The sequence below is a fragment of the Delphinapterus leucas genome, chromosome 4, assembly GCF_059928025.1.
Source record: "Delphinapterus leucas isolate spDelLeu-1000000601 "Yukka" chromosome 4, BTC_Dleu_Yukka2, whole genome shotgun sequence".
NCBI lineage: Eukaryota > Metazoa > Chordata > Mammalia > Artiodactyla > Monodontidae > Delphinapterus > Delphinapterus leucas.
Window position 1 is genome coordinate 94,179,333 of NC_143132.1, and position 27,822 is coordinate 94,207,154.

Here is a 27,822-nt window from a genome sequence, read left to right on the forward strand (position 1 = left end):
CTTTTTCATTTCTTATTTTGTTTATTTGTGTTCTCTCTTTTCTTCTTGGTGAGCTTGGCCAGAGATTTGTCAATCTCGTTTATCCTTTCAAAGAACTGGCTCTTGGTTTTATTGATTTTCTCTATTATTTTTTTAATCTCTGATTTATTTATTTCCTCTCTGATCTTTATTATTTCCTTCATTCTGATGACTTTAGGTTTTGTTTGTTCTTCTTTTTCTAATTCTTTTAAGTGGTAACTTACGTTGTTTGAGATTTTTCTTGTTTTTTGAGGAAGGCTTGTATTGCTATGAACTTCCCTCTAAGGACTGTTTTTGCTGCATCCCATAGATTTTGTATGGTTGTGTTTTCATTGTCATTTTTCTCAAAGTGTTTTTAAATTTCCTTTTTGATTTCATCGTTGACCCATTGGTTTTTTTAGTAGCATGTTGTTTAGTCTCCATGTAATCGTTTTTTTCTCATTTTTCTTTCTGTGGTGGATTTCTAGTTTCATACTGTTGTGGTCAGAAAAGATGCTTGAAATAACTTCTATCCTCTTAAATTTGTTAAGGCTTGTTTTGTGCCCTAGTATGTGGTCAATCCTAGGGAATGTTCCATGTGCACTTGAAAAGAATGTGTATTCTGATTTTTTTGGATGTAATGTCCTGAAAATATCAATTAAGTCTAACTGTTCTATTGCATCATTTTGTATCTCTGTTGCCTTATTGATTCTTTAACCGGAAGATGTGTCCATTGATGTGAGTGGGGTGTTAAAGTCTCCTACTATTATTGTATCCCTGTAAATTTCTCTATTTATGTCTGTTAGTATTTGTTTTATGTATTTGGGTGCTCCTATATTAGGTGCATGTATGTTGATGAGTGTAAAATCCTCTTCTTGTATTGATCCTTTTATCATTATATAGTGTCCTTCTTTATCTTTCTTTATAGCCTTTGTTTTAAAGTCTGTTTTGTCTGATACGAGTATCATGACCCCCGCTTTCTTGTCATTTCCATTTGCATGAAATATCTATTTCCACGCCCTCACTTTCAATCTGTGTGTGTCCTTTGCCCTAAAGTGTGTCTTTTGTAGACAGCATATTGTAGGCTCCTGTTTTTTTAATCCAATCTGCCACTCTGTGTCTTTTGATTGGAGCACTTATTCCATTGACATTTAAGGTAATTATTGATAGATATGTACTTATTGCCATTTTCAGCCTTGTTTTCCCATTGATTTTATATTTCTTCTTTGTCCCTTTCCTTTTCTTTTTGTTTTTCCTTTTGTGGCTTGATGATTTTCTTTTGTATTATACCTATATTCTCTTCTTTTTGGTTTCAGTGACTCTATTGTATGTTTTTGATTTGTGAATCTATTTGTATGTTTTGATTTGTATGTTTTTGATTTGATCAAAACATAGTTTGTTAACTGCTTCCTATATCTATTTACCTTAGACTGGTAGTCATATAGGCTCAAACACATTCTAGGAAAAACAAAAACAAAAAACTACACTTTTTTACTCTCCTTCCCCATATTTCATGATTTTGATGTCATCTTTTACATCTTCAGGTTCATCCTTCTGCTGTTCATTGTGCGCTATCATCACTTTCACAGAAAATTTTTTGATTTAAAAAATCTGTGTACTGGCTTATTTAAGTGATTTCCAATTGTGATTTTCTCTTTCCTACAGATTCTTACTTCTTTTCTCTTTGGAGAAGAGTTTTTAATATTTCCTTTAGGATAAGTTTAGTATTGCTGTATTCATTTAGTTTTTGCTTGTCTGAAAAATTTTTTTTTAATCTCTCCTTCTATCCTAAGTGATAATCTTGCTGGGTAGAGTATCCTAGGTTGCAGATTTTTCCCTTTTAGGACTTTGAATATATCTTGCCACTCCCTTCTGGCCTGCAGTGTTTCTGTAGAGAAATCAGCTGATAGCTTTATGGGGGTTCCCTTGTAATTAACTGTGTTTTTCTCTTGCTACCTTTAAAATCCTCTCTTTATGTTAACTTTTGCCATTTTTATTATAATATGTTTTGTTGTAGGTCTGTTTTGGGTTTATCTTGTTTGGGACCGTCTATGCTTCCTGTACCTGGATATCTGCTTCCTTTTTTAGGTTTGGGAAATTTTCAGCTATAATTTCTTAAGATATATTTTGGATCCCTTTTTCTCTTTCTTCCCCTTCTGGAATTGCTATTATGTGTAGGTTGGCATGCTTTATATTATCCCATAGGTGTCTTATATTGCTTTTATTTTTTTTTGTTGTTTTAATTTGACTTTCTGTCTGCTGTCCTGATTGGGTGATTTCCATTATCCTATCTTCCATGTCACTTATTTTTTCTTCAGCATTATTCATTCTGCTCTTCATTGCCTTTAGCTCAGCTTCTGTCTCTGCAAATGAGTTTTCTAATTTTTCTTGGTTCCTCTTTATAGTTTCTAGTTCCTTTTTACAGTACTCTGCATTTCTGTTGATAGCCTTTCTTAATTCCTTCAGTATTCTCATTATCTCCTTTTTGAAATTGGTGTCTATTAGACTGAAGAGGTCTGCTTCATTGTCGGTTCTTTCAGGGGAGTGCTCTTGGTCTTTTAACTGGAAGTAGTTCCTCTGTTTCTTCATTTTACTTATATTTCTCTTACTCTGTGAATTTAGGAGAAACATTTATCTACAGTGGTCTTGGAGGGCTATTTATATGTGGGATCATCCCTGTGTAGCTTGAGTGAGTTCAATATATTTGATGTGAGGGCTGTTTTTAGTATGGATGCCTGTCACCTGTATCCTCAGTGTGTGTTGGTCATTATCCCCTTGATAGGGGGTGTGCAGATGCGGTGGCTGGTGCCCAGTCTTGGGGTTTTTGGCAGTGGCAGGCAGCTCAGGCATGCCCCAGGGACACGCTATGCATGTGGACATGGCTTGCAACCACTCCTGGAGTCTGGGAGGGAGGTGGCAGGGGGGCGTGACCACTCCTGGCATCCAGGGCGGGGGCAGTGTCAGTGGCCTGAGACTGCTCCCGGGGTTTGGGAGGGAGGTGGCAGGGGTCTGCCATTGCCCCTGGAGCCTGTGCAGCCAGTGTCCTCCTCTCTGTGAGTGCACGCACAGGGAAAAAGGCTACAATCCAGGTCCCGCCACTCCCCTCGGGCACCCCCCCCACAAACAATGGCACCTGGCCTCTAAGGTGGCCCAGACTTCCTCTATGTACACCCCCTCCTGAAGTCGCACTGAATTCCAGCCCCCCACGTCTGTCTCCACACAGCCACCCCCAGTCCTCTCCTTGGTTCTGATCTCCGAAGCCTGAGTTCCAGCACCCAGCCCCTGCCGGCACTGGCGGACATGCACGTCAGCCTGGGGAGTGCAGGGTGGTGGCACTGACTGTGCAGTTCTCCCTCTGCTCCGGCTGCCACAAACCAGCTTCTGTGCTTTCCTTTGAGGCTCTGAAGCTACCCCTCTGTCCTGGCTGATCTCCCCGCCAGGGAGAGGGGGCTTCCCAGGGTGCAGGAACCTTTCCTCTTTCACAGCTTCCTCCCAGGGGTGCAGGTCCCAGCCCAATTTCTCTCTTGCCTTTTTTTCTTTTCTTGTTTCCTACCCAGTTATGTGGAGATTTTCTTGCCCTTTCAGTAGTCTGAGGTCTTCTGCCAGAGTTCAGTAGGTATTCTGTGAGAATTGTTCCCCATGTAGATGTATTTTTGTTGTGTTTGTGGGAGGGGGTGAGCTTCACGTCCTACTATTCTGCCGTCTTGATCACTCTCCTGTATATAATAATTTAAATAAACCCATTTTGCAATATGAGATAGGTCTTACGTGCTTTCTATCCTAGTTGGGAACCTTCCGGTCTCTGGTGTCAGAAACCCAAGTCCAAATAGCTTAAACACAAGGGGGCATAAGGAAAGCAGGGAAGAGGTCTCAGAGAACCTAAGGACAGAATAAATGGGGCCTTAACTAGGGATCTCCTATCACATCTTTGCCCCTCTTTTTTGCTTCTCTTTTCCTGCCAGTTTTCTCTTACCAACCACTGGCTTACTCTACACCAAGAAAACCAGTTGCTCAAAATTTTCAAGGTTTTCATCTTGCAGTTCTGGCATTAGAGCAAGACTAACTTGATTCTTAATCCCAAATGGTTAGGGACCCATTCCTAGATTAATGTCCTTAAGTCTGGGCAGGGATTTTTTGAAAAACACAACAACTTGTGGAGAACCAAGTGGATGGAGTTGGAGGTGGGACAGGATGCCCCTAGCTCACTGCCCAGAGGAGGCAGTGGCAGACCAATCAAAAGAGACCCATTAGGTTTTCCTTCTCTCCCACATGACTATTGCAAAACCAAAATCTATTATATCTTATCTCAGGCTCTGCAAAAATAACATTATTGAACCTTCAGGGTTCCGGCAAAAGCACCGTAAGTTTAGAAAAGCTAATTCTTACTGTGAACAGGGCTCTGCAAGCGGCACGGAGCGTGCAGGCCGCAGTCTGTAGGCTGCGGGCCATCTCTGTGCCCAGTGCGCCCCTGACCGCTGCGGCCCTGGGGACTGTGGGCGGGCGCTCTCTGGGCTTGGTGCACCGGCCCTGCTCTGGTGTCGGTGCATAAATTCACAGACAAACATGAATGGGTACCAACAGAAAACAGTGTTGGAACAGTGGGAATCAGCAATTTTGCACAGGAAGCTTTAGGAGTTGTTGTTTACTGTAGTCTGCCTGAAGTTGAGACAAAATTGAACAAACAAGAGGAATTTGGTGCTTTGGAAAGTGTGAAAGCTAGTAGTGAACTCTATTCTCCTCTATCAGAAGTAACGGAAATTAGTGAAGCTCTAGCAGAAAATCCAGGACTTGTCAACAAATCTTGTTATGAAGATGGTTGGCTGATCAAGATGACACTCAGTAACTCTTCAGAACTAGATGACCTAATGAGTGAAGGAGTGTATGAGAAATACATAAAATCTATTGAGTGAAAATGGAACCCCTAAATAAACTAGTTTGAAACAACTTAATCTAGCATAGTTGTCTTAAATTAGTGGTGGATTTTTAAAAAGCAATTTTCAGCGAAAGAAACTACTTGCAACAATGTTTCCTGAAGAAAACACCCCTTAACCTCCTAATGACTTCAGATAAACACTATGCATCTTTTCCACAACACCCTATGATTTTTGGGCTAGTCTCCAGTTATAATATTCAGAATTCCTGAAATTATCTGTGGTGAAACTAGTTATAAAAATTATGTAATTCAAGGATAATATTGCTATCTTAAGCCTTATATGATATTGTAACTTGCTTACAGCCATCCCTGGATTTGGGTCAAAATACTCAACGATCTTCCCACTGGAAATAACTGGCAGTGGCGAAAAGTTTGTTAGTTGTATAGTGTCCAATGCAGAACGTTACTATCTTAATTTTGCAAAATATACTGTGTTTGCGGTGCTGTTTTCATACAGTGACGCAACAGCCTTGCAGGAAAATAAGAAACAGTTTAATAATAAAATATTCAACTTCTTAATTTAAAAAAAAAGGAAAGCTAATTCTTAGTCTTGTGAATATTCCTAAGTATCAAATGTGAAGATATGCACAGTAAGACAGGAAGGTAAAAGCAGGTTATTGAGGCTGGTAGGGATCAGCTATATGAACTTTCTAGTTCAGTTCAATTTCCAACTCCGTGTGGATTGTGATTTTTATGCCCACTCCTTTTTCCCTAAAATAACTCTTTTCACCTGAGGAAAAAAAGAATATATTTGCAGCCGCTAACATAAAACATGTTGTGTTGCATAGATCCATTTGTATTTTTAGAAGGCAGGGTTCCACAGTGCATTGTTCTCAAACTTTAGTCATTTGCTTATCAGCCCTATGATTTCTGCCATATCTGAGTAGCACCTACACTATTTACTTGTTCTGTTTCTTTTGTAAACTTAAATATCCACTTTAATCTTATGCTTCTCTTTGATATGCTAGTTACAATTTTCCCTAGCCCAGATGACAAAAACTACATAATTTAAAAGGTGTTGACAATAACCACTTAGCTATCTTCTATGCCTCCTCACTTTGGCAAACAATGCTATAGTGGAAAATCATAAGCATTCAATGGCTCATGACTGCAAGAAATTGTGTTTATCCAAATTGAACACATTTCTCTTATAACTTGTTCAGATAGAAAACAAAATCTGTACCTTTGTCCTAGGGGAAAAAATTGAGGAGCATCTTTATTTATCCTTTGGCTCAGAAAAGTGGGAGGAATTTTATTTCTTCTGTATGGTTTTGTTTACCATAAAACTAATTTTTATTACACAATACATAAATTCATCTTTCATCTAAAAGGCGAACATATTGCAGTTAAGACTAAAATTCTCTTTGATCATCACCTCCCGACTCCTCACTAGGGTTAATCCAAGTTATGAATTCAGATTGTATCCTTCCAGACTTCTTTCTTTGCGTCTGGCCACTAGAATATCTGTTGCGTTTAATGGTCAGTTAAAGAATGCTCACAGATTTCCTTAAACGCCTTGAGCCAGTCAGTCCCCCTTGACAAAGTCAAGGGGCTCTGTATGCTGGAGCACACCTTCAATGCACAGGGAATTTACAATTCTGCCTTAACCGTCGCTCCCTGACCGCACAAGGCCTGAAGATCAGTCAGAAGTGAAATCGGGGCCTTCTCAGGTCTTTGCTGAGCATGCACACAGCCCTGCACATGCACATGGCCTTCTAGACCCCAAGAACTATGTTGCAAGCTTTTAAAAGCCCCCGAGGACATCTCATTCCCCAGATCTTGCAGTTTTGGGCCAGCTCTTGTTTACCCCCGCTGGTATTGCAGCCTCAAGTAGCTGCAGGGTTAAACAATTGCACTGACTATCTTTCAACAAATGCCCTGGGTATAAGGCTTTCCCACAGAGTGAGCTCTGAGGCAAGTTAAATACAACCACCCTGCCAGTGGGGCTTTTCCAGAGAGCCTGTGAGACAGGTTAGATGGTGACAATGCGCTGGGATGAGCCATTTTGAGGTGCTCCAAACCCCGTGTGCTCCCTCTAGTGGTTGCAGGGCTGCTGTTTTTCAAGACTAGTGTGGAGCTGGGGTGGGGTAGGGTGTACGGCGTAGACTGGGTTAAAATATCACAAAACCTGCAGTTCTTACCAAGGTTCAGATTGTTATAAGCATTTGGTTAATTTCTGGAGCTCTGAAAAAGTTTTTAGAACTTTCGGGACAAGTTGTTTGTTGTTGTTGCTTCTATGGAAAAGTAGATTTACAGACACCCTCGCTCCATCATTCTTGGAAGTCCCGCCCCCCCCCGTTTTCTCACTGTTGATGGAAACAAGGCCAAGAAATTTTCTTCTGTTAGATGAGACATCACCATCCATATCCATGTCCGGGATTTGGTGGGAAATGTGGTCAGGTGCAGAGCAAATGCCAACTAACAAGGACAGCTACTATTCACCCCTGTCCATAAGCACCATTTCAGAACAAGACCTAGAGTTTCCGGGTCTCTCAAACTTCAGTGAAATCTGGAATCCCAGTATTTTGTGGGAAATTGCCACATTTTAATTTATTGCCTATAATTTTTAAAAAATCATAATACTGCACCCAAAATAACACACGGTGGCAAAAGACTAGTTTGGAGCAGCGAGTATCTTATGGCTCTCATCACCGCTATGTGAACTTTTCTGACCAAGTCAGTCAACTGAATTCAACAAACCTTTTTTTAGCTTCTATTATGTGCCAGAGAATATGCTGTGTGCTGCAGAGCTGACTGAGACTTGCTGCCCTGGGTACATGTTCCCTTCCCCCAGCTTTTAAGGCACTTAGAGTCTAGCAGTGGAGGTGGGAACTTTTTTTAAGTTACCACCCTGAATAAAGGGTACCAGTGCCGGTACAAAGATTTAATTGTTGGTTTAATTAGCCCAAGGTAAAGTGTTTAGAAGGGTCATTCTGTCTTTCCTCTGTAGAGGGAAGTGTATGCGTGTGTGTGTGTGTGTGTGTGCGTGTGTGTGTGCGTGTGCTCACCCACCATGACTGGGGGGTAGGGAAGGGATAAAATGAAAGCTGCATAAATCCTTCTGAGGCAAAGGGCCAGAGAGCCAACTTCTGACCTGCATGAACAGCACTGAAGGCAGAATCCCATGGATGCTTCTTTCTTGGTTTATCCACTCATATAGGAGAGCATACCCTCTAGCAGCTTCCTGAGGAAGGGTGCATGGGAGGCAAAGTTGTGAGGGCTCCAATTTCTAAAAATGGCTTCATGATACTTTACCCTTGACTGAGAGTAAGCAGGTGGGAAACCTTTCTCTTTCAAAATCTTGACATACCTGCCTGATGGACTCCTCGCTTCCAGTGTTGCTACTGAGAAACACACATCTACTCTGACTTCTAGCGCTTCCGTGTGACCGGTTTTTCATCGTGTTGGGGAGCTTCTCTTGGTCCCCACTGTTTGGAAATTTCAAGATGGTGTGCCTTGACAGGGGCTCTCGTCCCATCCGCTGTGGTGAGCTCCCTCGTGCCCTCTCCCTACGGAAACTCAGATGTTTGATGATTTCCTCCCCTACACTTTCTATTCTATCTGAAGTCCCTATTATTTAGATATTGAATGTCCTGGTCTGATCCTGATCTTATCTTTGCGTTTTTTGCTCTGTTTTTAGGTTAGTCTCAATTCCAGCTTCCAGCCCTTCTGCTGAGTTTCTAATTTCCAAGAACGTTTCCGTGTTCTTCACGTGTCCTCCTTCCATAGCATCCTATCCTTAGTCTACAGATGACTTGCTCTTTCCTCATCTCTCTGGGGATAGGATCATTTTCTGAAGGTTCTTCTTCAGAAAGCCAAGTTGTTGGCTTTGGACTTTTCATTCATGTTAGCAGCTTTCATCAGATGTCAGGTTACCTTTGGCTAAGCTGGAGGACTAAAAAGCTGATAGAGGATTGTTGATCAAGAGTTCCACCGTAGGACAGTGGTTCTCGATCTTGGCTGTACAATGGAATCACCTGGGGAGCTTTAAAAAACGTTGATACTCCAGAAATACTCATCTTATTGGTGGAGGGTCTGAACACAGGGATTCTGAAAAGCTTCCCGGGTGGTGTCACTGTGTAGCCAAGGCTGAGAAGTGTCACCAAAGGGTGCTCTGGCTGAACCACTTCATCTTCCGGTAAGACGAACATTTGCTAAGTCCAGGGCCTATTTTACCTTCTCCTGTGGATAAACTTTTGGTTTCTGCAAGGGCGGAGGAGCAGTTGTCCAGCTGAAAGTAGGGAGGGATTTTGTAGGTGTAATGGCACTTTTAGCAGCTTTCTACCAATACTATTTGAGGCGCCTCTCCCTCTTCACCCTCACTTTAAAGTGACATGCTTCTGTCAGTTTTTGAGCCTTCTGCGTGTAAATTGAGTTGGTGCTCATTTTCTCCCCCGCTAAATGAGAACTCAGCTTTCTTCAGTCAGGTTTCCAAACTTCTGGTGCTAACAATTCCCATTCTTCTGTGTTGAGAGCAGTTATGACTTAAAAAAAAAAATCCTTTACTGTGTTTTCAGGAGTGGAGTGTCGGGAGCATGCAAAATTTGATGTGTTCAACTTGTCACTTTTACCCAAAAGAATGATTATCACCATTCTTTATGCGAAAGAAAGCTTTTAGTTATAAACAGTCGGTTCCCCCATTCATTTTTCCCTCAGGGGAAAAAAAAGATAGTAGGGATTCCTAGCAAAACAATCTAAACATCAGGGTGGAACCATGACTGTAGTGGGAACACTACACTTTATTGCTATTGTTGTTGTCGAATGAGGCCCGGAGGAAGGAAGGGGGTCAAAACTGTGCGAGTCCGTCATGGAGAAGGTGCACCCCAGGTGCTAAGTGAAAAGAGCTAGACCTGAGCTCCTGAGTCTGGTATATAGATAAAATGTTAAAGACACACTCTTTATCCCCACAGACTCTGACAAAGGACTGACAGCCCATGGTCCTTTATGGTCCGCAATCCCATGTTAGTTGGCCCATTTAGGGAGATCTGGATTTGTAGCTGCCGCTGCTTTTTTTTTTTTTTTAAATTGGGGTGTAGTTGCTTTACTTCTGAAACATCAGCCTACGTGATCGTGGGTGGCAATCCTGCAGGACCTCAACCAGGAGCAGGGTGGCAGCCGCCCCTTTAGACGGTACAGCAAACAAACACCCTGCGCTGTGCCACTTGCCTGGCCTATAAACACATTTGAATTTACAACTTCTGGGATGTGGTTTAAGTTTTTAAAAAGTAACAACAACAAAAGCAATCCTATTCATGGCAGAAGAACCCTACTTAAGTCAGAAAGAATTAAAACATTTATTGGGCATAAATATATTACATATACACTACAGATACAGTTAGGTATTACATATAGCATAGTATTTGCAAAATCTATACATTAAAATTGATATGGCAGTTTTAATACAATGTATATGAAATAGTCTAAAATTTACAGGAAAACATATGATTATTTTTTTTTCTCCTAAAGTTGAAAAGCTTGGAATGTATGTCCAACAGTGAGGTAAAACATTTTGTCTTTCAATTTAAAGAACTGTGCAAGGATAACATTCAAACACATTCAGTTAGGGCACTTTTCAATTTTGACAGGAATACTGAATTACTGTAGCCAACAAAACACGGTTAGAAAATGCCAACGTTTCAAGTTGATAAGAACAAGGCAGGTAATATGCAAAAAATCTTTTTAAAAAGTTGTTTTCTTTTTAAACAATTTCTTTGAGGACAAAGGGCATTTTGCTTCACATGACTGGAATTTCTTGTGCCAGGGAGGAGTTTGACATATAGAGCATCAGAAAGCCACTCACTCGTTCCTACATATTACAAAAGGGCAAAGAGAGAAGGTTAACATAACACTTTATTTTATTGTTCATGTGTAATGGCAATATATATATAGTTATATCAATATCACATATACATATCTGTGATAGAAAACAGTGCCAGATAGTGTAACAACTTTTTGACTGAAGGGATTATAATGATACCGAATAAGGGAGAGCAATAAAATAAAGTGCCGTCAGCTAGTGTTTCACACACAACAACAGCTTTCTGGTGGTTAAACAGATAGATAGTATGAAAATCTCAAAGATCAAATATTCATAGCAATTTTGGCTTAAAGTAAAGTATTATTTCATTAAAAAAAAATCCAACCAATTCAGAGAATTTCTTTATAGCAGCAGTTCTGAAGTGTTTCCAAAAAAGGGACTTATTTTTTTCTCCTGCAGACAGGGTTCTCGTACTCAGTTGAATCTTCATTGCTTAAAAAATGCCTTCTCCCCAAAACACCTGCATGAGATGGTTTCCAAAAATGCAGATGCAGTGTTACAGTGGATTGTAATACACATTTAAATAGAGGCATGAGTTTTGCAAGGCCAGAACTTTGGCAAAAAAATTTCACCTTGATGCCATCAGTTTGCAAGGCTAATTAAACTAATTATTCTAGTCAATAACAAAATACAGAACTTTCTAGTAGTACTTATTACATCAACGTAGGCACACAGAATAATTCATTGATCTTAGCACTTTCTTTCAAGAGATGATTATGTTTTTCTTGAGTACATGTAAACGTTTCAATCGCTGACAATGGATTTTTTTTGGCATTTAATGCACTAGATGCTCTTTATCTTTAAAAACACAAGAAAATGTCAGAAGAATGACAATACTACAGATGTTGCCAAGGAACGAGACTGACCTAAAATTACAAAAGTATAAAACACAAAAAAATAACATGCTACAAGGGAAAATTAGTACATAAGTACATTTAAAAAATTTTACAATAAATAAAGATTGCACTGTAATTGGCATTTAAAGTACTGTATGCAGAATATAGTATAAATAAACCAAAAACAAAATAATGTTGGTTTCCCCATGACTTTGGTATGGGAATATTATAAGCTAGTACAGGATACTGCATTTTAAGACAACACAGACCAAGCACAAAATAGCTATGATCAAGAAAAACCAAGTAGCAAAAATATACAAAAACAGAAGCAGGGGGATACACTGTGTCTGTTGCACCCTTTTGGAATATATTTGCACCTCCAACTCTTAAATGTCCCTGAGGTACGCGAACATTATGGACTTCATATAAATAATCCAATGACTTTGGGTTAAAATTGATTATCTCATGACTCAGAATAAACATGCAAGAGTAACACTTTGCACTCCAATAGCACCTATAGATCAAGGATCTCAAAGCACTTACGAACATTAGAATCCCCATTTTATTTTTTATTTTTAATGCATGGGAAAACTGAGGCACAGAGAGGTAAAGTGACGTGTTCAGATCACGCAGCAAGTTAGTGACAGATCCAGGGAGATAATCTAGGCTCCTTGACCCCCAAACACCCTGTGCTTATTACCACCAAATACCATTCCCCTCTCCACACATGGCCAGGTCAACCCCACAAGAATAGGAACTACAAATTGAGATGACTCTTTTGGGCTTTATCAATTTTCACCTGCTGTTAGATTAGTATTATGTGCACTGAATTAAGCTATTGAAGATCAATCACTTCTTTGATACTTCATTGAATAGCCTAAAGGCAAATTTTTCAAAAATAATGAGCTGATGTGTAAGAAGATTGATCACAATTAGTGTAAGTCATGGACAATGGGCAGAGGCACTAAACTGTCACCAGTTCTCGTCATATAATTCTGGTCAAACATAACAGAATATAATAACTCTAGTGATTAGATCAGAAGTAGTTATATACAAAGACAGACAAACAAGTTAAAGCAGCTTTTAAAATAGCTGAACAAGGAAACTAACTATTGCACAATGCCCTCGAAAAGTTACTGCTATGAATTGATGTGGTAAAATCTACAATGCTCCATAATTTAATTTATAGATGCATTTTGGTTACTTGATTTCTTAGACAGGCAGCTCATAGTGTTAAAATCATAAGAAATACAGATTATTAAAACATTTTAAAGTACACATTTTGATCTCAATGAGCTAAACACAGTTAAATAACTGAGTGACAAAATGGTTGTTTAGGGCAGCCTTATCTGAGTGAACACATCTTCTGTGTGTGGTTGTGTGGTGATACTCTGACAACACTGAAATCCTAGCCCTGTAACTACACACACTGTGATTCACGTTCACAGGTACAGATGATCAAGACATAAGAAGTGACAGGTGAATATAAATTACTAAATGGTGACATGGAAAAAAAAATCAAAGGCTTGCAAAAGACATCAGTGAAAACAGAATAAAGGCAAATCTGAAAAATTTAAAAGAAAACGTAAGCTAGCTTTAGCTTTTGGTATCTGGTTTGCTTCTTTTTTTTTTTTTTTTTTTAAATCCAGTTTAACCTCTTCCTAGTTTTGCATTTCAAAAAGGTGCACCAAAACACTGATATTTTTTTCCTAGCTAAATCTGTAAAACAAGTATATAAATCAAAGAACAAAAGGGCTTAAAAAGGGGAGTATCTGAATAAATGTGTGTATTAAAATGTGTAGCATTAATTAAATTCATACCTCTAGTTTTGCTGGGTTTGTTTACTTCATTAAGAAGTACTGTAATATAAAGGCAAATAAAATGGACAAAGTTGCAAAGCCAACCACAATGAGGGCTGCAAACTGTTCATCAGTAGGCATCATGCTCTTCATTTTGGGGTCATCTAAGCTCCCCATGTCCCCTGTAAGCATGACCTCACTTCGTTGTAGTACAAAAGCCGCAGAGGGGCTGAAAGCTCCGCTTAGCTCCTGAGAGGTGTCTAAACAGCGACGACATGCACACACGCGGAACCTATAGTCTGTGTTGGTCTGGAGGCCTGAGATTTGGAATGTGGCTTCTTCTCCCTTGTACACCTTCAAGAAAAAGAAAAGTCCTGGTCCATAAATTTATAACAACATTGTGGTCTCTAAAGTAATAACTGTATAACACTGGGGGCCTTGTAGACCTGGCTTGGTTTATGTGAACTCTGCAACAACAAAAAGTACATGGAGAGGCATTTGTCCCAGTCTGTATTTCATTTGTAAAGTATTCTGACCTACTCTGAATAAGATAAAATAAATTCAGTGACTCTGCTATTGACAGGAGATAAGGCACTGACCAGAAATACAGGTGATACAAGTAATGATGATGCATCTAGCTAAATTTTAATAATTTAGGCTATAAGTCAACAGATGACTTAATTCATACAAAGGGCTCTCTGATCTTGCTGCAAAGAATTAATATTTTGTAATGCAGACAATTAAAAACAAATTACAGAAATAAAGTGCAAAGTCTCAGTTGAATGATTCTTTGACTACTGACTACACCATTTAACACTACTCCATCAAGATAGCCCACCTCCACCCCTAAGAGGTAAGAACTCTTCTGACTTCTCATTCTGTAATTGTTTTGCCTACTCTAGAAGTTCATGCAAATGCAATCAAACACTACGCACTCTCTTGTGCCTACGAGGTTCATCCATGTAATCGATTCAGTAGTTGTTCCTTTTACTGAAGAATAAGTACTCTATCATATGCCTATACTTTGATGTATCCATTTGCTTTTTGACAAATATTTGCATTGTTTCCAGTTTGGAGTTTTTATATAGTAAGAGTACTATGAACATTTTTGTACAGATCTTGAGGACTTAAGTTTCTCTTTTTCTTGGGTGAATACCTAGGAGTAGAAGGGCTGGGTATAAGTCTACATCTAACTGCATGAGAAAGCTGTCCCAAGCACATCCCTTTGCACTCCTGCCAGCTAAGCATGAGAGTTCCAGTTGTTCCACACCCTCACCAACATTTGTTACTGTCAGTCATTTATATTTTAGTCATGCAAATGGGTGAGAATGGTACCTCAGTTGCATTTCCCTGATGCCGAAGTGTTTCCCACCTTTTCATATGCTCATTTGGTCACTCACATACCTTCTTTTGTGAGGAGTGTGTGTGTTCAACTGTTTTGCCTATTTTTAATTTGTTTGCGTTCATTTGTAGTGGCTCCTTAATCTGGATGTAAGTTCTTTGTCAGGTATGTGTTGTGAATATTCTCTCCCAGTTTTGTGTCTTCCCTAATCATTTCTTAAGAAAATTTTTGATGCAGTCCTATTTATCACAAATTAATATTTAATTAATTTAATGGTCTGTCTTAAGTGTTTCCTGTCTGTTTGACCAACTTGTCCTTTTTCCGTTAAGAATCTAGGATATTTTCTTCCCCTTTGTTAACACTGATATAATCACCATGAGGCTTACTACTATGAGGACTTGAAATCTACCAGTTTACTTAGAGATTATCAACCTTTGAGGTGACTGAAGAAAATAGGTATCTTTGAGGGAGGGTGGTAGAGGGAGATGTCACGTGGTTCTTCAAACAAAGTGGTACCGATCCTCAAAACACTCAGAGGAAATGATGACCGCCTTAAAATTACATAAAAATCCATGTCTTATATGAAATAGAGATAGCAAGAAACTAGCTGGAACTCAACCAAATCAGTAAAGAGATTTGGCTGATGAAATAATTAAACAAGAAATTAAAATTAACTGAACACTTTGTAGCTGAGTGGCACTGAGTTAGCCTCTGTAAAGTGCTTAAAACATGCCTGGTACATGGGTAAGTGCAGAGAAAAAGTTAGCTATTATTACTACTGCTACTATTTAGAACTTAAAAACAACTCCAAATATATTCTTAAAATACAGTGATTAAAAGTGACAGGGGCATTTCCAACCTAGTGACAGGCCACCTTAAGTAAAGATGTGAATTTTGCCCATTAATACAAATTCCCTAGAAAATAGAGTATTTCCAACAATTTCAACTTTGTCTGAAATACTCTCCAGCTATAGAGAGCTAGTGGGAATCTACAAAGATTCAGTGTTTCTAAAGCCTGGCACGTAAACTTCTACAAGAAGCAGGACATGGTACCAGAGAACCTAAGTGCACTGGCCACTCACTTAGCGTTGAGCAAACGAAGACAGCAAGCAAGAGGATCACAGTTTAGAAAAGGGATCGGACTTCCAGTGCTCACCTGATATTCAGCCTTTTTAAGATTTTTCCTCCCCCATTTTCGAACTTTAGAAGTAGACTTGAAGAGTCTTACTGTACTTTCGTTTAGTGATTAAGCCCCAGAAAACCAATTCTGTTTCTCATATTTTCCTTTATAAGATTTGAAGCACGTTCCTCCTGGTGAGTTACTCTGTTTCTTTAAAGACTGTGGCATGTGTCTTAGCAAGTGGGGTTACAGACAGAACTGGGCTGGAGCAACCAAGAACAAAAGAGCTGTAAGAAAACCCCCAGCCATCCTGAGAGACCACTCCTTTCTCATAGGTCATTGTTCCAATGATGAGTTAAATGGCTATTTTAAGATGAGCTCGTTGTCATGGTGACTGCCCCAAGCTATTCAGGAGTTCAGACTACACCATGAGAGCACTGTCTATGAATTATCTCCCAACATGTGGGTGGTCTCAGGAAAACAATGGTGTATACTTTTTTTTTCTTTAAAGAGACCTTTTCATTGTGAATGTTCTTAATTTCCCAAATTTCGATGCTCAAGTTGGTACTGTCTTTTCTTCGACTTCGAAACTGTTGGGACCATTCACGAAGGGAATGATTTGCAACCTTTGGGAACAGCATACTACCAATCCCTTTGCCATCTGAGCTTTGGATTCCTGTCTGCAATGGCCCAGGTATACAATCTGTTCTGTCTCCATGGTGGTGATAAGTTAATGTCAGGCTGTTTATGGAGTTGGAGAAAAGCTGCCATCTAAGCCGTAGCTGCAAGGTTTCTTGATACACCTCTTTCATCAATTCTTTTGGAGGCCTCACCTCTTGAACGTTTAGTCTTATCAAAGGGTGAAATATTGTAGCTGCTGGAGCTCTTCTGTGCAACCCCGGGGAACTGGGTCTAGTCTGACTTGGCCACTGGGAGGCACTGGGCAGCTTCTTCTCAACGGCAGGACCAGGAACTGGCATCAGGATTCCAGGTCTACGTCCTTGCTCTGACCCTTTCTAGGCTTGTCACCTCGGGCAAGTAACAGCTTTGAGCCTTATTTTTTTTCATCTTTAACATGGGGACAGTTACAGTACCTAACTTAACCCCAAGGGGGATTGAGTATTAAGTGAGAAACTATGTGAAGAATGCTTTGTGAAAGGAATATACTGGAGATAAGTCATCTTTATCAAATTTAATCCTCCTGATTACTCTGGCAGGTGAGCATTACTCCCATTTTAGAGGTGATAAAACTGAGGATCAGAAAGCTGTTAATTTCTCAAGGTCTCAGGTGAATAAGCGTAGTGGTAGACCCCAGACGAGATCCCACATCTAACTCAAACACCCCTGCTCACCACTGGAACTGCTCCAGCTCCACTGGTTCCACGTCTTTGGTGGAACCCGTCCTCCCCACTTCAGTCCTCATCCAATGACTACGGTGTGATACCAGGTCCACTTCTCTTGACCTTCTGACTTTGTCTTCCCAGGGAGTCCCACAGCCTCCCTGGTGTTTCCACGAAACACTTCCAGATCACCCCACCCTGGGTCCACTGCCCCAGAAGGAAAGCACTGCCTTTCCTGTATGATGTATGGAAAGCAGCTCCCCAACCCAGTCTGTGCCAAGGAAAGGCTTGGGCAGCATTTCTGTGACGTGGCCTCTTAATTTATGCCAAACAATGACCTCATGGCTGAAAATCACTTAATTCATAACCTATCCCTACAGATGTTTGAGAGACTTTTGGAAAGTACATATAAATGTTCATTTATATGTAGTATTAAATGGTTTCTGTGGTTTCCAGAATTTGCATGGCTAGCTCCTTCTAAGAAAGTTGGCTCAGAAGTATATTTAATTTCCCAGAAACCCAATTCATGGAATCTTGAACATAGACTTTATACATTAATTTTGATGGTACTTCCCAACTCTTAACTCCTTAAAGATCCCTAAAAGTGTATTGATATTTTGAAAGCAAAGGAGTGCTACTTTTCTCATAACCATTAAGCAAAAAGCTTAGTGAAGGAAAAATGACTATCTAATGGAAGGGAACTTCCTCAGTGACAAGTCCAATTGAAAGCTGGGCTTTAATTTGTAAATATGTTTTTCTTTTAGCTATTCTTATTGTTTTAATTAGAAGAGCTCCCCCTTTTCGCAAGCACTGTCAACACAATGTTAGTATTATCTTTAAAAGTATATATATGATAAATATATTGAGTGTGGGACTGTGTTCTATTATCTCCAGAGCAACCAGCACAATGACTATTGACAAAGCAGATGCTCAGTGCATGTTCTCTCATTAGAACCCTTAAATACTTGAGAGTAGATATGCTTATACCACACTGTTTGAAAAGAGAGGAAGATTACCAGAAGCAAGTACATGTGAACATTAAGTATCAGAACCCGCACACAAACCACAGGGTTTAGAACAGGCACAGCCATGATTATATACAAAATGGAATCGTTAACAAGGATTGAGTTGTTTTCAGTGTATTGATAGTAGTCAACAATGCTTATTAATAAGCCTTTTGGATCTTAGTTAAGGAAAAATTAAAACAATCCCAATACCCCATTTCCTGAGGATTCTGGTTCCTGAGGTTTGAGATAACTGATTTGTTTTTGTGTAAATAATCACAGCCACGAGATCTGAGATTGCAAAATCAGTAAGGTCATCAGGCCTGCAGCACAGCTGAGGTGACTTTTCATGGGACTGTGCCTCTCACCATGGCAGGGCAGCAAGCCATGCCTCTTACCCCTTTGTTTTCATTCATTTTGACAGGGGCACCATTACGGGCTCTTCCTCCTGCCTCAACCCAATTTAAAAGGCATAGTTCCATTTAAGATTATCTTTATTGAAATAACCAATCATAATATCACAGTAAGTATACAAGCAATATTATTTTTACAAAGACTATTTCTATTTCTGTCCTTGATTTGATGTGCAATATATTTTAAAGTAATTTTGACATGTTTGTTCCAAATGAGAGGATTTAAAGTAATACCCAGATAATCGAAATGAAGAATCAGTGACCCTTAATTCAGAGTAACATGCTGTGTAGTTGAAATCTTTGAAACAGAGAGCCTTTGGGGGAGGCTGCTGGAGGCTGTGATCTGGGCCAACGCCTGTATCTCTTTACTAATGCCATCCTTCTCCCAGGAACTGGCAAGGGAGACATAACTGCCCAGCATTGCCATCTACACAGCGCCCTCTCATGACTGAACAGATCTGACGCTCACAGTAACCCTGAGGTAGAGAATTAGTATCTCCACTTCGACAAGACAGCTGAGGCTCAGAGAGGTGAATTAATTCCTCCAATATCACATGGCTACAAAAGGCAGATTTCACCTCCCTTGCCCCCCAGCTACAGTGGGAATTCACTAACCTGCAGACCTCCTCTGTAGAGGGTGCAATGCTGGGCAGGAATTGTTGCTCCTGAGCCAAAGAGGACAGGCAAAGGTACTGTTACGGAGCTGCTTCTTGGGGGCACGCTGTTTCCACCCCAGTGGGCCCAGAAGCTCTGAGAGCACAGACTATGCTATTCTGTTATATGCCAGGCAGCCCTCACAGTGCACAGCACCTACCAGTTTCTCAATGAACCAGGGGCCCTACACCAGAACGCCATGAAACTGAATATAAATTTGTTTCATATGCAATTTGAAATGGATGTGTGCATGAATATTTTTCTGATAGAACGGGTCATATCCTTCATCAGATACTTAAACGGACCTATAAACCTAAAAAACTTAAGACTCAGCAAGACAAATGATAGCTTTTAGATATTCCCACCTTGATCTATTCTTACTTTGCTTTGGATTTGACCCTTTATTTACACAGAGATGAAGAATGTACAATAAGACGGTCACAGCCTATTTAACTTCTGTGTTAGGAAATTAAATCACAAACTATTAAAAAAATATGTAGGCTCCAAGTCCTTAAAATAGTTCTCTCAAGGTCAAGAGAAGATCTTTCTTCACAGTAACCTGATACCACGAAGAATCAATACACATCCCAATACTATATTCTAAAAATGATACAAAATAAATTTATACAGAGATGCCATCAAGTTAAATGTGGAGCTCTATAAATTTTCAGATTCTTTGAAGGTTTTCATAATGCAACAAGTCTGAGCACCAACAATATTAATAATTTGTCACAAATTTTGACTTCCAATAGGTAATAATTTCTTGCAATTTGTGACCCTTTTCTCATCTTCAGTGTTTATATTTAAATACTTTATGTAAAAATTATTGCTGTCTGAACAGGGATATGAATGTGAATCATTTCGCTTTACATTCTTACGTATATATTTAACTGTTTATGTTCTGTCTTGTGAGGCAAAAAAAAAAATCAGTCACCTGCATATACATACAATTTTCATTCTTTTTAAGAATGCTTTACGGACCTCAGGGGAAGATGGCAGAAGAGTAAGGCGCGGAGATCGCCTTCCTCCCCACAGATACACCAGAAATACATCTACACGTGGAACAACTCCTACAGAACACCTACTGAATGCTGGCAGAAGACCTCAGACCTCCAAAAAGGCAAGAAACTCCCCACGTACCTGGGTAGGGCAAAAGAAAAAACAGAGACAAAAGAATAGGGACAGGACCTGCAACAGTGGGAGGAAGCCGTGAAGGAGGAAAGGTTTCCACACCCTAGAAAGCCCCTTCGCGGGCGGAGACTGCGGGAGGCGGAGGGGGGAGCTTCGGAGCCGTGGAGGAGAGCACAGCAACAGGGGTGCGGAGGGCAAAGCGGAGAGATTCCCGCACAGAGGATCGGTGCCAACCGGCACTCACCAGCCCGAGAGGCTTGTCTGCTCCCCCGCCGGGGCGGGCGGGGCTGGGAGCTGAGGCTCGGGCTTTGGTCGGAGCGCAGGGAGAGGATTGGGGTTGGCTGCGTGAACACAGCCTGAAGGGGTTAGTGCACCACGGCTAGCTGGGAGGGAGTCCAGGAAAAGGTCTGGAGCAGCCGAAGAAGCAAGAGACTTCTTCTTCCCTCTTTGTTTCCTGGTGCGCGAGGAGAGGGGATTAAGAGCGCTGCTTAAAGGAACTCCAGAGACGGGCACGAGCCACGGCTAAAAGCGCGGACCCGAGACGCGCGCGAGCCGCGGCTAAAAGCTCAGACCCCAGAGACGGGCAGGAGACGGTAAGGCTGCTGCTGCCGCCACCAAGGGGCCTGTGTGCGAGCACAGGTCACTCTCCACACCCCTCTTCCGGGGAGCGTGTGCAGCCCACCACTGCCAGGTTCCCGGGATCCAGGGACAACTCCCCCGGCAGAACGCACAGCGCGCCTCAGGCTGGTGCAATGTCACGCCGGCCTCTGCTGCCACAGGCTTGCCCTGCACTCCAAGCCCCTCCCTCCCCCCCGGCCTGAGTGAGCCAGAGCCCCCGAATCAGCGGCTCCTTTAACCCCATCCTGTCTGAGCAAAAAACAGACGCCCTCCAGATGCCCTCCGGCAACCTACACGCAGAGGCAGGGCCAAATCCAAAGCTGGGCCCCTGGGAGCTGTGAGAACAAAGAAGAGAAAAGGGAATCTCTCCCAGCAGCCTCAGGAGCAGCGGATTAAAGCTCCACAATCAACTTGATATACCCTGCATCTGTGGAATACATGAATAGACAACGAATCATCCCAAATTGAGGAGGTGGACTTTTAGAGCAAAATTTATGATTTTTCCCCCTTTTCCTCTTTTTGTGAGTGTGTATGTGTATGCTTCTGTGTGAGATTCTGTCTGTATAGCTTTGCTTCCTAAGCATAGGAATGTATAGCATTTGTCCTAAGGTTCTATCCGTCCGTTTTTTTTTTTTCCTTCCTTCCTTCCTCCCTCCCTCCTTTTCCTTCCTCCTTCCCTCCTTTCTTTCTTTCTTCTATCTATCTCTCTACTTTTTCTCCCTTTTATTCTGAGCCGTGTGGATGAAAGGCTCTTGGTGCTGCAGCCAGGAGTCAGTGCTGTGCCTCTGAGGTGGGAGAGCCAACTTCAGGACACTGGTCCACAAGAGACCTCCCAGCTCCACATAATATCAAACGGCGAAAATCTCACAGAGATCTCCATCTCAACACCAGCACCCAGCTTCACTCAACGACCAGCAAGCTACAGTGCTGGACATCCTATGCCAAACAACTAGCAAGACAGGAACACAACCGCACCCATTAGCAGAGAGGCTGCCTAAAATCATAATAAGTCCACAGACACCCCAAAACACACCACCAGACGTGGACCTGCCCACCAGAGAGACAAGATCCAGCCTCATCCACCAGAACACAGGCACTAGTCCCCTCCACCAGGAAGCCTACACAACCCACTGAACCAACCTTAGCCACTGGGGACAGACACCAAAATCAAAAGGAACTACGAACCTGCAGCCTGCAAAAAGGAGACTCCAAGCACAGTAAGATAAGCAAAATGAGAAGACAGAAAAACACACAGCAGATGAAGGAGCAAGATAAAAACCCACCAGACCTAATAAATGAAGAGGAAATAGGCAGTCTACCTGAAAAAGAATTCAGAATAAAGATAGTAAGGATGATCCAAAATCTTGGAAATAGAATGGACTAAATGCAACAAAAATTTAACAAGGACCTAGAAGAACTAAAGATGAAACAAACAATGATGAACAACACAATAAATGAAATGAAAAAAACTCTAGATGGGATCAATAGCAGAATAACTGAGGCAGAAGAACGGATAAGTGACCTGGAAGATAAAATAGTGGAAATAACTACTGCAGAGCAGAATAAAGAAAAAAGAATGAAAAGAACTGAGGACAGTCTCAGAGACCTCTGGGACGACATTAAATGCACCAACATTCGAATTATAGGGGTTCCAGAAGAAGAAGAGAAAAAGAAAGGGACTGAGAAAATATTTGAAGAGATTATAGTTGAAAACTTCCCTAATATGGGAAAGGAAATAGTTAATCAAGTCCAGGAAGCACAGAGAGTCCCCATACAGGATAAATCCAAGGAGACATATGCCAAGACACATATTAATCAAACAGTCAAAAATTAAATACAAAGAAAGCATATTAAAAGCAGCAAGGGAAAAACAACAAATAACACACAAGGGAATCCCCATAAGGTTAACAGCTGATCTTTCAGCAGAAACTCTGCAAGCCAGGAGGGACTGGCAGGACATGTTTAAAGTGATGAAAGAGAAAAACCTACAACCAAGATTACTCAGCAAGGATCTCATTCAGATTTGATGGAGACATTAAAACCTTTACAGACAAGCAAAAGCTGAGAGAGTTCAGCACCACCAAACCAGCTTTAAAACAAATGCTAAAAGAACTTCTCTAGGCAAGAAACACAAGAGAAGGAAAAGACCTATAATAACGAACCAAAAACAATTTAGAAAATGGGAATAGGAACACACATATCGATAATTACCTTAAATGTAAATGGACTAAATGCTCCCACCAAAAGACACAGATTGGCTGAATGGATGCAAAAACAAGACCCATATATATGCTGTCTACAAGACACCCACTTCAGACCTAGAGACACATACAGACGGAAAGTAAGGGGATGGAAAAAGATATTCCATGCAAATGGAAACCAAAAGAAAGCTGGAGTAGCAATTCTCGTATCAGACAAAATAGACTTTAAAATAAAGACTATTAGAAGAGACAAAGAAGGACACTACATAATGATCAAGGGATAGATCCAAGAAGAAGATATAACAATTGTAAATATTTATGCACCCAACATAGGAGCACCTCAATATATAAGGCAGATACTAACAGCCATAAAAGGGGAAACTGACAGTAACACATTTATAGTAGGGGACTTTAACACCCCACTTTCACCAATGGACAGATCATCCAAAATGAAAATAAATAAGGAAACACAATCTTTAAATGATACATTAAACAAGATGGAATTAATTGATATTTATAGGACATTCCACCCAAAAAGAACAGAATTTTTCTCAAGTGCTCATGGAACATTCTCCAGGATAGAGCATCTCCTGGGTCACAAATCAAGCCTTGGTAAGTTTAAGAAAATTGAAATTGTATCAAGTATCTTTTCTGACCACAACACCATGAGACTATATATCAATTACAGGAAAAGACCTGTAAAAAATACAAACACATGGAGGCTAAACAATACTTAATAACGAAGTGATCACTGAAGAAATCAAAGAGGAAATAAAAAAATACCTAGAAACAAATGACAATGGAGACACGACAACCCAAAACCTATGGGATGCAGCAAAAGAAGTTCTAAGAGGAAAGTTTATAGCAATAGAAGCCCACCTTAAGAAACAGGAAACATCTCGAATAAACAACCTAACCTTGCACCTAAAGCAATTAGAGAAAGAAGAACAAAAAAACCCCAAAGTTAGTAGAAGGAAATAAATCATAAAAATCAGATCAGAAATAAATGAAAAAGAAATGAAGGAAACAATAGCAAAGATCAATAAAACTAAAAGCTGGTTCTTTGAGAAGATAAACAAAATAGATAAACCATTAGCCAGACTCATCAAGAAAAAAAGGGAGAAGACTCAAATCAATAGAAATAGAAATGAAAAAGAATTAACATCTGACTGCAGAAATACAAAAGATCATGAGAGAGATTACTACAAGCAACTCTATGCCAATAAAATGGACAACCTGGAAGAAATGGACAAATTCTTAGAAATGCACAACCTGCCAAGACTGAATCAGGAAGAAATAGAAAATATGAACACACCAATCACAAGCACTGAAATTGAAACTGTGATTAAAAATCTTCCAACAAACAAAAGCCCAGGACCAGATGGCTTCACAAGCGAATTCTATCAAACATTTAGAGAAGAGCTAACACCTATCCTTCTCAAACTCTCCCAAAATATAGCAGGGGGAGGAAAACTCCCAAATTCATTCTACGAGGACACCATCACCTTGATACCAAAACCAGACAAAGAAAGAAAACTACAGGCCAATATCACTGAACACAGATGCAAAAATCCTCAACAAAATACTAGCAAACAGAATCCAACAGCACATTAAAAGGATCATACACCATGATCAAGCGGGGTTTATTCCAGGAATGCAAGGATTCTTCAACATACGCAAAACAATCAACGTGATACACCATATTAACAAATTGAAGGAGAAAAACCATATGATCATCTCAATACATGCAGAGAAAGCTTTTGACAAAATTCAACACCCATTTATGATAAAAACCCTGCAGAAAGTAGGCATAGAGGGAACTTTCCTCAACATAATAAAGGCCATATATGACAAACCCACAGCCAACATCGTCCTCAGTGGTGAAAAACTGAAAGCATTTCCACTAAGATCAGGAAGACGACAAGGTTGCCCACTCTCACCACTCTTATTCAATATAGTTTTGGAAGTTTTAGCCACAGCAATCAGAAAGGAAAAGGAAATAAAAGGAATCCAAATCGGAAAAGAAGAAGTAAAGCTGTCACTGTTTTCTGATGAAAGAAATTAAAGATGACACAAATAGATGGAGAGAGATACCATGTTTTTGGATTGGAAGAATCAACATTGTGAAAATGACTCTACTACCCAAAGCAATCTACAGATTCAATGCAATCCCTATCAAACTACCACTGGCATTTTTCACAGAACTAGAACAAAACATTTCACAATTTGTATGGAAACACAACAGACCCCGAATAGCCAAAGCAATCTTGAGAACGAAAAACGGAGCTGGAGGAATCAGGCTCCCTGACTTCAGACTATACTACAAAGCTACAGTAATCAAGAGAGTATGGTACTGGCACAAAAACAGAAATATAGATAAATGGAACAGGTTAGAAAGCCCAGAGATAAACCCACGCACATATGGTCACTTATCTTTGATAAAGGAGGCAGGAATGTACAGTGGAGAAAGGACAGCCTCTTCAATAAGTGGTGTTGGGAAAACTGGACAGGTACATGTAAAAGTATGAGATTAGATCACTCCCTAACACCACACACAAAAATAAGCTCAAAATGGATTAAAGACCTAAATGTAAGGCCAGAAACTATCAAACTCTTAGAGGAAAACATAGGCAGAACACTCTATGACATAAATCACAGCAAGATCCTTTTTGACCCACCTCCTAGAGCAATGGAAATAAAAACAAAAATAAACAAATGGGACCTAATGAAACTTCAAAGCTTTTGCACAGCAAAGGAAACCGTAAACAAGACCAAAAGACAACCCTCAGAATGGGAGAAAATATTTGCAAATGTAGCAACTGACAGAGGATTAATTTCCAAAATTTACAAGCAGCTCATGCAGCTCAATAACAAAAAAACAAACAACCCAATCCAAAAATGGGCAGAAGACCTAAATAGACATTTCTCCAAAGAAGATATACAGACTGCCAACAAACACATGAAAGAGTGCTCAACATCATTAATCATTAGAGAAATGCAAATCAAAACTACAATGAGATATCATCTCACACCAGTCAGAATGGCCATCATCAAAAAATCTAGCAACAGTAAATGCTGGAGAGCATGTGGAGAAAAGGGAACACTCTTCCACTGCTGGTGGGAATGTGAATTGGTACAGCCAGTGTGGAGAACAGTATGGAGGTTCCGTAAAAAACTACAAATAGAACTACCGTATGACCCAGCAATCTGACTACTGGGCATATACCCTGAGAAAACCAAAATTCAAAAAGAGTCATGTACCAAAATGTTCACTGCAGCTCTATTTACAATAGCCCAGAGATGGAAACAACCTAAGTGCCCATCATCGGATGAATGGATAAAGAAGATGTGGCACATATATACAATGGAATATTCCTCAGCCATAAAAAGAAACGAAATTGAGCTATTTGTAATGAGGTGGATAGACCTAGAGTCTGTCATACAGAGTGAAGTAAGTCAGAAAGAGAAAGACAAATACTGTATGCTAACACATATATATGGAATTTAAGAAAATTTTAAAAAATGTCATGAAGAACCTAGCGGTAAGACAGGAATAAAGACACAGACCTACTGGAGAACGGACTTGAGGATATGGGGAGGGGGAAGGGTGAGCTGTGACAAAGCGAGAGAGAGGCATGGACGTATATACACTACCAAACGTAAGGTAGATAGCTAGTGGGAAGCAGCCGCATAGCACAGGGAGATCGGCTCGGTGCTTTGTGACTGCCTGGAGGGGTGGCATAGGGAGGATGGGAGGGAGGGAGACGCCAGAGGGAAGAGATAAGGGAACATATGTATATGTATAGCTGATTCACTTTGTTATAAAGCAGAAACTAACACACCATTGTAAAGCAATTATACCCCAATAAAGATGTTTTTTCAAAAAAAAGAATGCTTTACAATTAATACTGTTTGAAAAGAAGTTTTAAGGTTCTTGAAAAAAGCTTGTGCTTGAAACGTTTTTTGAAATGGCAGAAAAGCCAAATCAATATATGCATGCATTCTAATACAGAGTAAAACTTTAGGTGAGGACTTAATACTGTAATAGACAGTCTCATAATTAGAACCAGATGCTCGCCCCACATCATGATAGCTCAACCAAAGAAAGCTAATTACAGAGTTAAAGTCAATGTTTCCAGCAAAATATCAGAAAAAGACTTGGCCCTTACCATATGTCGCCTGTAAAAATGAGCTAGGGGAACAGAAGGACACTGTTCTATTATGGGTGATTTTTTTCACCTCAGTTACAAACATCACTTCTAAATCCCCCCTATGGTGAAGTTTACTGATTCTCACCACTGCAAGTATAAATCACCCTGTTCCTGTGAAACTGCCTCTTTCATGCACGCAAGCAACATTTACTGAGTGCCTAGCTATGTGCCAGACCTGGGAAAATAAAAATGAATAACACAAGCCCACACATTGGTGGATCCTGCTTGATTAGTGCTGTAATTGAAGTATACACGGTGCTTCCAATATAAGCCCACAGCTCTGCTGTGGTGTATGCTCTGCACTGATGGCCTCTCATTTTCTTTTGCTTTGCCTCTATGAATTCAAAGCCTGTTATCTCTGGACTATAATTATTTTAACCATTACTCTGCACACATAAGATAAAT

At 40.3% G+C, this 27,822-nt stretch overlaps 1 protein-coding gene and 1 pseudogene across 7 annotated transcripts in view; one reads left to right on the forward strand and one right to left on the reverse strand.

Annotated features, from left to right (window-relative positions):
* The first annotated feature begins 4,279 nt into the window (after positions 1–4,279).
* LOC149749394 (glycine cleavage system H protein, mitochondrial pseudogene) lies at positions 4,280–6,155 on the forward strand (annotated as a pseudogene).
* A 4,050-nt stretch (positions 6,156–10,205) lies between these two features.
* FNDC3B (fibronectin type III domain containing 3B) overlaps positions 10,206–27,822 on the reverse strand; it is a 356,837-nt gene continuing 339,220 nt past the window's right edge. For 5 of the 7 annotated variants that reach the window (XM_089910834.1, XM_089910832.1, XM_089910833.1 and 2 more), the window contains one exon: positions 10,206–13,737. In XM_089910834.1, coding sequence (XP_089766960.1) covers positions 13,426–13,737 — 312 coding nt within the window. In that variant the 3' untranslated portion in view covers positions 10,206–13,425. The remainder of the gene's footprint in view (positions 13,738–27,822) is intronic. The other 2 variants (XM_022572161.2, XM_022572178.2) reach the window with 2 other exon arrangements.